Here is a 12834-nt window from a genome sequence, read left to right on the forward strand (position 1 = left end):
TCTGAAAACCACCTATGTGTGTCTTATATTCCCTGCTGTATTTTTTTAAAGAAAAACGTCATCAGCCGAACCAAAAGGAAATGCTAAATATCATTGGTGGCTTTAGCCACATTTCCTGCATCATGAAAGATTTGCCTACACCGGCTTTTTGTGTTTGTGACGTGCCCCTTCCTTACTCTGCTGCTTCTGCCGAGCCTTGTCGCAGATGGCCGGCCGGAGCAGCAGTTTGGAGCCGTCCAGCAGCGTGCAGTTCCGGCTGCAGACCACCACGCCGAGGCAGGACTTCTTGAGGATCTGGCAGTTGTGGTTGTTGGTGTTCCTCATTGCCCAGCCGCTCAGGTGACGCTGGGCGTTCTTGTCATCGGGGCTGTAAATGAAACGCACGTAGCCGTCCGTCCATTCCTGAAAGCCATCAAACTGCTTCAGGTCCTGAAAGGGGGCAGAAAAAGAAAACAATACAAGCCAACGGTCAGTGCAGCTACGTGACGTACATTAATGGCAGAATAAACCTAATAATACGAGAGTAAGATAACATGTCGATCCGTTCCATGCACAGAGAACATTATTTTATTTTATTTTATTTTGCATTTGGGCATTGAGCATTGAGGCGCTATGAGAAGGCTTAGGGAGGCTGTTATGATGCGTAACTTAGTGACTACGTCACTATAAGAGAACCTTCACTGGCTCGGGTTCCAGGTGACGTTGTCTGCCGAGCTCGAGTCGAGAGCTGCGGGGAGATAACGACATCGGAGCCGTGATGCTGGAGGGGAACTCTCTGTTAGAAATAAACTTACATAAATACATAAACTGAGTCGTGTCATCGTGATGCTGTAAAAGTGCACTGCGGACTGAACATAACAAGTGGCGACGAGGATACTACTGTTGTTCCCTAGTGCAGAGAGTTCCCGGAGAAGAAAGATATCGTAACAACAGATTCAAGTATCGTGGAAATTAAATTGAGGTACCGGAACTTGTCGTGTGCATGGCAGTACAGATAATAGCAAAAGCTACCTCGTAAACTTAAGTGGATTGAACGGCATGCGGATAACACGGTGCGTGTTTTGAATCTTGCGCGAGGTGATGTGGAAGACTTTGAAGGAGCCATGAAGTGAAACGTGATAACGTGTGTCACGTTATTAGAGTAAAGCACCTTAAAAAACGTGCTTTACGTGCCACCATCTTTGTTTGGGTGTAAACAAACAGCTGATTGTACGGAACGGCTGTTTTCGGATGAGTAACAAGAGATTGATTTAACATTATAAAAGAAGTGCAAGAGAAAGATCTACAAAGGAAATTACAGTGAAACGTGGCAATCAGTGAATTACACCCTACTGCTGGATATGTAGTAAAGTGGTTACTAACCACAAGCAATAACAGTGTGGACTACAAAACAGCCCTATAAATCAGGTACTTAAAGGAGCCAATCTATGTGGAACAACACTGTAACACTTAAAGCGAAAATTTAACGGCAATAGACTTTGTAAAGGGAAATACACAGCACAGATAACTGCACTCTTAAAAAAAAAACTAAAAAAAAACTAAATGCAGAGTATACCAGCTCCAGAAAAGTGTTTGGCTCATCCTGGAAATCCTGTTTTGTCTTGGGAACAATGGTTGGACAATTTCCAAGTCTACATGAGAGCTATAGGAGGTGCAAAGTTCAGTGATGACTTGAAAGAAGCTACATTGCTGAGCTGTATAGGGACAGAAGCATTGAGAATTTTCAGGACATTGCCTGGGGATGCCGACTCTGGTAGTAGTTCAGGTGATGCTACGACTAGTTCCAGGAAGTATGATGTAGCGTTAACAAAACTGAGCAAACACTTTGGAAATAAGACGAATGTTGTCCTGGAAAGATATAGGTTCTTTACCAGGAAACAACTTAAAAATGAGTCGATTGATGTGTATGTGGCGGCATTGAGAGGTCTCATTGCTACATGTGATTTTTCTGGAATAGCCAATGAGCACCTGAGAGATCAGATAGTTTTACATGTGGCTGATCCCAAGATACAACAGAGACTTTGGCAAGCGAAAAATCCAACTTTGGAACAAACACTGGAAATTGAAAGATCCATTGAACTAGGAGATAAATGCATGTGAGAAGTACAAAATAAACAAGAGGTACTTGATAAGAGTGCTATTCAGACTGTCCAGAACGAAAGCCTTGATAAAGATGAGGAGTCATTGATTGCTATGGTAAAAAAAATAGTGAGATCGGATAGGGGAACAAGTTCATGGCAAAACAGAGATACCTTTTCTAGATCTCAAGCTAATTGTGACAAGTGTGGATGGTTTAAACATGCAAATCCAGACAAAGACTGTCCAGCAGTTAACGCTGAATGCTTCAAGTGTGGTCAAGTTGGGCACTATGGCAAGATGTGCAGAAGCATCAGAGGAAGAGGGAGATATTTCATGCGTGGAAATGCTTATAGAGGACATAGTTTTAACAGTAGGAAATCCACATCAGGAGTGAGAGCTATAGAAGAGACCCATCAGCCAGATGGAGTAGTAGCAATTTCCAATGAGATTGAAGATGCAGTACACATTTTGGCTCTTTCATCCAGTGAAAAAGCAATGGGTCCATGGGTACCAATGAATGTGGATGGAGTGACCATACAGATTATGGTTGATACTGGATCTCCATATACCATAGTAGACAAAGACACGTTTGAAAGAATTTTAGATAAGAAGATGGAGGATCTATATATGACAAGAGTCAAAGCGACAGGGTATGGCAAATCCCCTATTGACATTGTTGGTTATGTTTGGGTACAGCTGTCCTTTGAAGGGAGACAAACTTACTGCAAGTTATATGTGGCGCTCAAAGGTTTTGCCATAGTTGGTTGGTGGGAACAAGCAGCTCTAAAGATTAGAATCCATCCAGGAGAAATCAAGCCTATTTTGAGTGTCATGGATAAATGTTGTGATTCCCCTGATAGCTTGGTTCAGAGATTTCCTGAAATATTTAACGATAAGATTGGAATGCTCAAGGGCTTCAAACATCGCATTGTCCTGAAAAGAGGAGCGAGACCTGTTGTGCATAAGTTGAGGAATATACCGGTTGGAACACGTGATCCTTTGAAGAAAGAATTGGAAAAGTTGTGTTCCCAAGATATCATTGAACCGATAGAAAGCTCTGAGTGGTTGTCCCCCATCGTTATAGTAAGAAAAAAGGAGGGGGCTATTAGAATGTGTGTTGACTTAAGAGATTTGAATAACAATACATGGATAGATTGTCATCCCCTGCCAAATATAGGATAAATGCTCACCACTATGGAGCCGCCCAAATATTTTTCCACACTTGATTTATCATCAGCATATCATCAGATTGAATTAGAAGAAAACTCCAGACATCTCACGTCATTTATAACACCGTTGAGGGCCTTTCGCTTTAAAAGGATGCCGTTTGGCCTAGCGTCGGCAGCTGCTGTCTTTCAGAGACTAATGCAACATTTATTTGAGGGGTTACCTGGAGTGTACTATTTCCAAGATGACATTTTGATATCAGCTATGACAGAAGAAGATCACGATGCCAAGCTCCTTGGAGTTCTTCAGATATTACAACAAAAAGGTCTTACTTTAAAAATTGAAAAATGCAAAGTGAAAAAGAGTGAAGTAACTTATTTGGGTCATTGTATTGATGCTGATGGAATTAAGCCCAAGGAGGCCCTAGTGAATACTATATTGAAACTTCCTGAACCGTCTAATAAAGATCAATTGAGGAGCTTGTTGGGCTTAACTGAGTATTATGCGAAGTTCATTGATCATTATACTGACAAAACGACACACATGAGAAATCTTATGAAAAAAAATGTGAGGTTTGGATGGTCAACGGAATGTAAAAATGAACTAGAAACAATCAAGGAGCTAATTAACAAAGCTCCAGTTTTGAAAATGTTTGATTGTAGTGCTAAAACAGTCATATCTGTTGATGCAAACAATTCAGGTTTGGGAGGTGTACTTGAACATGGTTCAAAATGAGAGAGTTGTTCCAATAGCTTTTGCTTCTAGAACACTGAAGGATGCTGAGAAAAATTATTCTACAATAGAGAAAGAGGCCTTGGCTGTGATGTGGATTTTGGAGCATTTTAAAGGATTAATATGGGGTATTCCGATTGAAGTTAGAACTGATCACAAACCATTGATCCATATTTTAAATCCAAGGAATCCGCATTTAACATCCCTTCGCATTAGAAGATGGATTCTTGTTATAATGCAGTACAATCTTTCTATCAGGTATACTCCAGGTAAGAGTAATGTAGTTGCAGATTGCTTGTCTCGATTACCATGTTCCTCAGGTGATGAGGGTGACGATAAAGAAGAAATGGAAATGGACAGCGTCATTGCACAAATACATCCTGGTTTCACTAAGGAAGATTGGATGGAAGCTGTCAAAGCAGATGGGGAACAAGAACAACTCAGATTGGCAATAAAAAGTGACTGGAAGGACGTTCATGAAGGGATGTTGCCATGGGAAGGCAAGAAAGAGGAAATGTCTTGCAATGAAGTCTGCATATATCGGGGTGATCGTATTGTGCCGCCCATGAGTTTAAGAGAGAAGATCATGCAGGACATATAGGGAGAAATCTCACCAAAAGAAGAGTAAGAGAGGTTTATTGGTGGCCTAAGATGTAGAATGAGTTAGAAAGCATGGTGAAAGAGTGCTCTGCATGTGCAGTGAGTGACAAAGGGAAGTTTGTCAGAGCCACACCTTTGCAACCCATAGAGATACCAAGATCAGTGCGGACAAAGTTAGCCATTGATATTTCAGGACCATTTGAGATATTGGAGCCTCATAAAATTTACATCATAGTATTGGTTGACTATACTTCTAAGTGGATTGAATGTGGCATTGTGGAGGAGTCTATGTCTGCAATAAAAGTCAAGACATTTCTGGAAGAAATATTTGACAGGGAAGGAGAGCCTCAGGAGTTGATATCAGATAATGGGGCACAATTCATGTCAAATGATGTACAAGAATTCCTCAAAGAAAGAGCCATTAGACACAGAACCACTGCTTTATATCACCCTATGGGAAATGGATTGGTTGAGAGAATGAATCGATTTATCAAAGACACCATTCAATTAGCAGTAACAAACAACATTTCTTGGAGAGAGACCCTTAAGGAGGTATTGATTACATATAAAGTTACGCCACATTCCACAACAGAGGTAGAACCATTTACAATGATGAGAGGAAGAGTTGCTACCAACAGACTGAGACCGGCTTGGTTAACAGAAAGGAACAATAGGGTTGTTGACATGGAAGCTGTTGTAAAGAGAGTAAAGGATAAACAAGCAAAGTATAAGAAATATTATGACAGACAGAAAAATGTGAAAGAAAGTACTATAAAGGAAGGTGACTGGGTTAGAGTGAAAGAGCCCAGAAGAGTTGTGAAAGGAGTATCTAAATATCGTTTTCCGCAGAGGGTAGTGGGTTGCTCCAGTAAATCTGTAGTATTAGAGTATCGAAATCGGTGGTCATGTGATGATGTGATCAAGACAGATGAGGAAGTGGAGCGAACTCTTGACATTGCCAAAAGAGTGGAATGGAGAGATGTCAACAAAACAAAAGAAAAGCCAACAACCAAGCATACCAATGTTGCAGATGTGATGAAGGACAATACTTTTATGGCGACACCCAGGAATAGAGTGCCATATCTCAAGAAAGACTTCATGTATTATTAATACTCTTTATTTTAAAGGGTTCATCAGTTATGCATGGGGAGAACAACGACATGTATCCTTTTTGGTGGTGTAGCTTTACGTCTTGAATTTTCTTTTTAATAGTTCTCTTGTTTTATTTAAAGAAAGGTTTGGTCACATTTTGTTTAAATATAAAGGGGGGGAGATGTTATGATGTGTAACTTAGTGACTACGTCACTATAAGAGAACCTTCACTGGCTTGGGTTCCAGGTGACGTTGTCTGCCGAGCTCGAGTCGAGAGCTGCGGGGAGATAACGACATCGGAGCCGTGATCTGGAGGGGACGTTAGAAATAAACTTACATAAATACATAAACTGAGTCGTGTCATCGTGATGCTGTGAAAGTGCACTGCGGACTGAACATAACAGAGGCTTGATTCAGGGTTACAAGAAAGTGACCCCAGCAGAGACTTAAAGACAGAACTAGTTACGGTTAACAATGGACATTTTGCATTCTTTATAGACTCTGCATTCAGTGGGACTCACACATTATAATCAAGCATTGGCAAAGCCAATAGTTTGGGCTAGACATGGGAAAGGCACTTGCCAGGCACTGCCGTACTGTTATAAACTGCAAAAGCAAAACGGTGTAAGTACCTGGACATCTAATTGCAGTGCCTGGCAAATACCTAATACGTATACACAATTCAAACTGTTGGCTTTGTCAGTGCTTGTTTTTAACAGGGCTTTAGTGAAGGATATGCATAGCGCTTACAAATCGAGTGGCTCAAGGCAGACCTGGTTACAACAATTTTATTACACTAGTGGTGCATTTACACCTCAAATTAAACCCTTACGTCACAGAAGACTACTTTGAAAAAACACTGGCAGGTACTTCAAGTGTGACGTTTGATGATAAGGCTTGATTAAAGTGAGCTCAAAGAGTTCCCATGAGAAGGTGTTTTGGGCAGGAGGGGCAGGGAGTGGGTGGGGATGGCCATAGGAATTGGCATGGGCAGTCACTGGGTGGGCAAATAGCCCAACAACACCTACAAGCTTGTCCCTCCTCATATGCCATGTTTCCCTAGCTGTACTGTAGTGCAATCGTTTGGGTTTATAGGTGGCACAAGCACCACCCAGTAGCCCCAAACTAAACATCCTATACAGATGCATTCATTGTTTATTTTCAAGCATTCAAATAAAACACCATTCGTAAAACCTATTCAATGGAAGGCATTTCTTGTGAGTGGATGAAAGGTTGCTTATGCATAAGTGCGTGCGCTGCACTGGATCCGATTCTGGCTGAGTGTGACTGCTGGTCAGCGGCTACTGATGCAATGGTTCAGGCTGGTGGGAATCAGGGCAAGCGAGCCTGTGCTCTGAGGTGCTCTGCCTGCGCCACGGGCAGGGAGAGAAGAGAACGGTGGGCTTAAGATGGCAGTATGGCACACTATAGGGATCTCAAGCTGAAAGGCTACTGTTTGAAGGCGACTCGGGCTGTTCTGGCTGTTCCTGAGCTCAGGTAGGTAATGACCACGCACCTATGTCCCTCTCTCCCCTGGCACCGTTCCAAATGGACTGCTGAGGAATGACTTTCAGTGCAGGTATCCAGTACGTTTTAAGGGGGACTACAATGTAAACAGTGGTGCCATTTTGCGTTAACTAGTAAGGAGGCTTCCAGCTTTTGCTCTTTTTATAGCGTTAAGATCCGTTTTTTGGGGCGGTCTTGGCCATTAGCAGCCTGCTATCAAAACACGGTTCGATAGCAGGACCTATCGAAGTGCGGGCTTCGGCAATGGATTATGCCTGTTAACGGCCAAGCCTGTATGCAAACACCAGTCTCAATGCTATGAGCACCCCAGCATGTTGCTGGCTGGGGTGGTAACAGTTTGTTTGGGATCCAAGAAAAATAACTGTTCTTTGATTAAGGGGCGTGCATTGACATTCACCTCTTCATCAAAGGGAAGGTGGTACGGCCCATATATGTCCACAAGTGACATAACTGTGGATTACGAGTCCCTTGTCACTGTCCATGATAGCTGGTCAGCAGTTGGAGGCTGCATGGCAGTGGGATGCAGGTAAGTGTGGGAGTGAGATTAGGCATGGGAAGCATGGGGTGGGGATGAGGGGGTTGTGGGCGGGAGGGAAGCTTGCAGATGGGGGGACTCTCCCATTAGGGAGCAGTGATGGAGTGCCATGTGGGGGACATGTGGGCTACATACATGCCAAACCTCCCGATTTGGGAGGGGGACTCACGATTTTTTTCTTTAACTCTTTTTATTGATATTTTGTAAACAGCGCAAATTCAACATATTAAAAAATACTGACGACAACACATTCCCCACCCCCACAGTGCAATAATGCTGACCATGAACAGAAGAAAAGGAGACATTATTGTCCACACTTATGCATCAGACAGATAGTAAATGGGCTACATAAGGTCCCCAAATGTCCTTCCGCCTTGATGTCGAGTTCACGGCTCCATATTCAGCCTCTATATCATAACAATATAAAACGTCCGTTTTCCATTGCTCGTATTCACGGGGGTGCCCCCTTCCCCATACCATGGCCACTCTCCTCTTCCCTAGCAACAGTCCCAGACGTCGTCTAACACGCTTAGGTAGTTTATACGTGTAGGGACTCCCAATTATTTAATGAAAAATATTACTATTTTTCACTTTCTCCCGCCTAAAATAATTCCAGCCCCAATACATTCCTACAGGGAAATTAATTTCTCCCGATTTCTCAGACACAATCTCCCTGCCAGGTGCTTCAGAATGTTGACATGTATGGGGGGAGCACACAATTGAAGAGTAGCTGAGCACACCAAGTTTCAATATACAGAAGCGCTATTTCGATTTATGAAGCTCAATCCTAACAAAGAAAAATTCCGAATGTGTTAAGTGTGCAGGGGAGAAATCTATGACTCTGGCATCAAAAGTCAATGGCCCTCATTACAACACTGGCGGTAACCAATGGCGCTATTAGCACCATGGTTGCTGCCGGTATTGTAACAAGTCCGCCATGGTGCAATGGGGAATTACCACCCCATTCCAAGGTTGGCGTGGCAGTAATTCCCCATGCACCATTGGCCCTTCCCCATTCACATTTTCGCCCCATAGGGCTCAATGGGAATGGGGAAGGCGGTAATTACGGTACCGCAAATTGCGGTACCGTAATTCCCTTCAAGGTCCCTTTGCGGGTCCCTACTTTAACGACTGGTCCAGACCAGCCGTTAAGGTCGGGAGCCGCAAAGGGACCTCGTAATTAGGTGCTAAGGGGTTAACGGCGCTGCAGCCTTTTACGGCGCCGTTAACCCCTTAGCGCCAGGGTCGTAATGAGGCCCAATGCATAATTTACAAACCAACAAAGTGTCCATACCTTATGGACACTCCCGCCCCATGCAAACCTATAATTGCCGAAGTATTATCAGCCAACATTTTAAGTCATTGTAACAATATTATTAAGGTTTCTTATGTATCAAAGTAGTATTCAGAATCTCAATTAGTGTTGTTAATCAACAATTTACTAGACGTATTACGTTAGTTTTGACAATAGTATAAATTCACCAAAGTAACAAAAAAGAGAACAATTTGTTACCAAATCTTTTTGACATATAAAAATTCAACGAAAACACTTTTTTTACAATACATTTTTCAACAAAAAGGTTTTACAAATGATAGGGCTCGATGCATTTCAAGAATAAGTTCTCTTCTTCAGGAGCAAGTTATCACTTTATCTTCCATTTTCATATTCCAAACACATTGCTACAAAATAAATTTCACACATTTGGATGCTAGTCTGGTGACGACTAGGTTTAGGGTATTGCCTTTGTTGTGTGTGGTGAAGAGCACAATTTGCTTAAGGTCCATGCAAGCGGTCAGTGCGAAAAGCGCGCTTCGAGTGTAGTTGTTAGCCTGTGACTCAGGGACGTTAAAATCACTGAAAAAGGAATTTATTTGAATGTGCTAATTTGGCAAAGAAGAGTAAATTGGAGATGTCTGCAATGAAAGAGTCAATCCTGTGAAGTGGTCTGTAGATGAGGTGGATGGTAATGGATTCCTTGTGCGATAGAGGGAACCAGCAGGCCAGTGATTCAAATGAGCTTGTACTGGGAGAGGGGATGATGGAGCATGGCCGATTGCTCCTGTGAATGATTACCACTCTGCCTTCTGCCCTTCCTGGTCAGTCAGCATGTTGCATGCATTAGCCTTGGGGTAGGAGGATGTTGAAAACATGTGGGAAGGATGGGGTAGTTTCAGTAATGAACAGGCCATCAAGGTTATTGAACGAGATGAGATCAGCGATCTCTGCAGTGTGAGTGACTGCTGAGCAAGCATTGATCAATTTGAGAGGGTGTGTGCATGTGGTGTGTGGGTCTTGGCAAGGGCAATATTGATGAGGTTCGCTAGAGTAGCTTTCCGGGCTGCCCAGGGCACTTGGCCATTTTACCCTAGTGAGAGTGGACATGGGCTCTAGAGGAAGGAGACACATGGTTAGTAGCAGTAGTAGCAATTCGTTTGCAGATGAAATGCAGGATAGAGGGTCAGGCCCTTGGCCCTATCAGGCACAAACAGGTGAGGTCCTTTTCTTTGCATGTCCTTTGTTGAGGGCGCCAGTGATGAGGATGCCTAAGGAGGACCAATTAAATAGATGTTGGGTGGAGCAAATGAGTGTCGCTAATATTTTTCTCAAGCACATTTTTGGGGCTAAACTCTGAACATCCCAAATTTCCCCAGATTCCAAACTTTCCTGAACTTTCTTTTAGGTTTGCTTGGAGTGATTCTGGTGAATTCTGCCCAGTAGATTATGAGGGACATGCATGGTTGGGAGGTGTGATTAGTCTTTTTCTGGTTGCATGGCTTGTGTAGGTAGTTAAGTAGGGAAGGGCTTTTACTTTAACTTACATTACGACAGTTGGAGGAGTTTTAGAAATAGGATAGCTTGGCTTCATTTTACATTCCAATTAGTTGGAAGTAGGAGATTACATTCAGTGGCTGTAACTGAGGACTCCCTCTTTGTGTGACTACTAGGTAGAAAAGAATACCAGGGAGGAGAAAATCCCATAATTGCTTGGATGCAGGATTTTATTTCAGTGGCTATAACTGACTACGTCTTTTTGTTTCTAATAGCTAGGGAGGAGAAAATACTGAAGTTGGTTAGAGACAGGAGATTACTATTAGTGGTTGTAGCTGAATGTGTCTTCTTTTTGTGACTACTAGGGAGAGGAAGATGTCAGAGTTGGGTGAAGGACAGTGATTACATTCAGCGGCTGTAACCGGGTTTGCAATACACGCGCCATCTTGTTGTGACTTGGCAAGAGGGAATCCAAGGGGCAAGTTCACATGGCATACACATCCTAGGTCTCTGAATTGCCATTCTAAACTTTGTGTGTGGTTCGTCAGTTCCAATTGGCCTGGTAAACTTACAAACTCCCACAGATCTCACATGTGAATTTTAACACGGGGCAATCTTGTGGGTCACCTGAAACCCCAAAATGGAATGTGGCCTGAGATAGGAGTTCAGCCAGGGAAGGGTTTATCTAGCACTAAATATACCATTTAAAATGCACCACAATATTTAAGCAGTAACTAAGAGGTGGGAGGAATTGCCACTTGGTAATGCACCGGGGACCAAGTTGCAGGCAGGAGTGAAGCATGGATTAACTCCTTGCAGGGCCGAAATTACGGTCTACTTTGGATGCAATGACGTGTAGAGTAGCCTTGATGGTTGTTGTGGGTAGGGGCAGAAGAGCACCACCTGGACACACTTTTTCTGGGAAATATTGAATAACAGGTGCCAGGAGTAAATAAAGTCATAAGATTGGCAGAGATGTTGTGCTAGAAAACAACCTCCTATCACCTTACACATTACATTTTAAATGCACGCCAGTTCGACCTATTCCATTTGGGTGATGCTTGTCCAGCAACAAATAGTACTCTTGATTTGCCCATAAGAAATGTAAGACTGCAAATCCCAGAATGCAAAGAAACATGTTGACCAATCATCTCTTATTATTATATTGAGTGTGGACAGTACAGATACACAATATGGAGTAGGAAACAGAGGGGCACAGAGGAGGGGTACATCTGTGCAGGGTGGCGGGAACGCAGATGTGGGAAGTACCGAAATGGGAAAGAACCATTTCTATTCCAAACATAATTATTATGACTATTAATGGGTGGATTAGCAATATAGGATGTTTGGTGGTAGTTGTGGGGTCGAAATCAATGGTCCTGTGCGTGTTCTAACCTCTGATCCCTCTAGAAATGACACATGACACCCTACCAAGACAGCGGCACATGTCTCTGGGATATTGTGGTGCCAAAACAATGACAATATGTGTCAATGAAAGGGCCTATTCATGGAACAAAAGAATAATACGTCCAAAGGTTGCACTTAAGCACAGTGTGGCCACTACCAACGGTATCAGATGCAAGCATGTTTAATTAGCCCTTGCCCAAGCTGTTGGGCAAATCAGCAAGCAAGGATGTTGAAGAAAATAGGGCAAGAATGCCTCATTGCTTTAAACTGCCCCACGTTGGAATAGTATCTGGAACTTACCCATCCCCTGATAACTTCACTCTCAGCCAGATGTTACTGTACCATCATGTCTGTAAGAGCATCTGAAAACCCCCTCCTAATCCTGCAATCTACCAACTTGACCCATAAGCGCACTCAACCAATCTCATTGAATGACATCTCGGAACGTCAAAGTGCAAAGTGTCTTTTTGTTATGCAAAGTCCGGGTAAAGTCATTTTGTACTGAAAAAATGACTATGCGCTGACACAGCAAAAACACAATTGGCATGGTTCCATGAATCAGGGGCTGTGTCGGCAGTGAAAGTCACTTTGTCAAATATTGCATGACTCGGGGCCACAAACTTTATATCCCACCCTTCTGAAAAAGTTGTAATACAGCACGATCTGAATACATTGTGGTTTGCACGGTTTGGGGGGTGGGATTGGGAGGCTTCCTTGTGAACGTCTTCACAGCCTCAATAAATAGGAGCCCTGGCCCTCTTGGTAAGAGCTCTGAAGAGGACACTAAGTGACTCTGTTTACAAGAGCTGCAACGCAAATTGAATGTGTAAAAGGTATGCAGTGAAAGGAGGCACCGCTTGTAAGATACGATTCAACCCCGATTCAACCCCTATCTTTCGCTTTGCCATACAAATACTCCAGCATT

General features: G+C 43.0%; 1 protein-coding gene across 1 annotated transcript in view; it reads right to left on the reverse strand.

Moving 5' to 3' along the window:
• The window catches only part of GCM2 (glial cells missing transcription factor 2), a 57795-nt gene that overhangs the window by 11472 nt on the left and 33489 nt on the right, over window positions 1-12834 (reverse strand). Inside the window, exon 2 of the mRNA XM_069620713.1 lies at window positions 177-429. Coding sequence (XP_069476814.1) covers window positions 177-429 — 253 coding nt within the window. The remainder of the gene's footprint in view (window positions 1-176; window positions 430-12834) is intronic.

Source organism: Ambystoma mexicanum, chromosome 5q (genome assembly GCF_040938575.1).
Source record: "Ambystoma mexicanum isolate Mex_15411 chromosome 5q, UKY_AmexF1_1, whole genome shotgun sequence".
Taxonomy (NCBI): Eukaryota; Metazoa; Chordata; class Amphibia; order Caudata; family Ambystomatidae; genus Ambystoma; species Ambystoma mexicanum.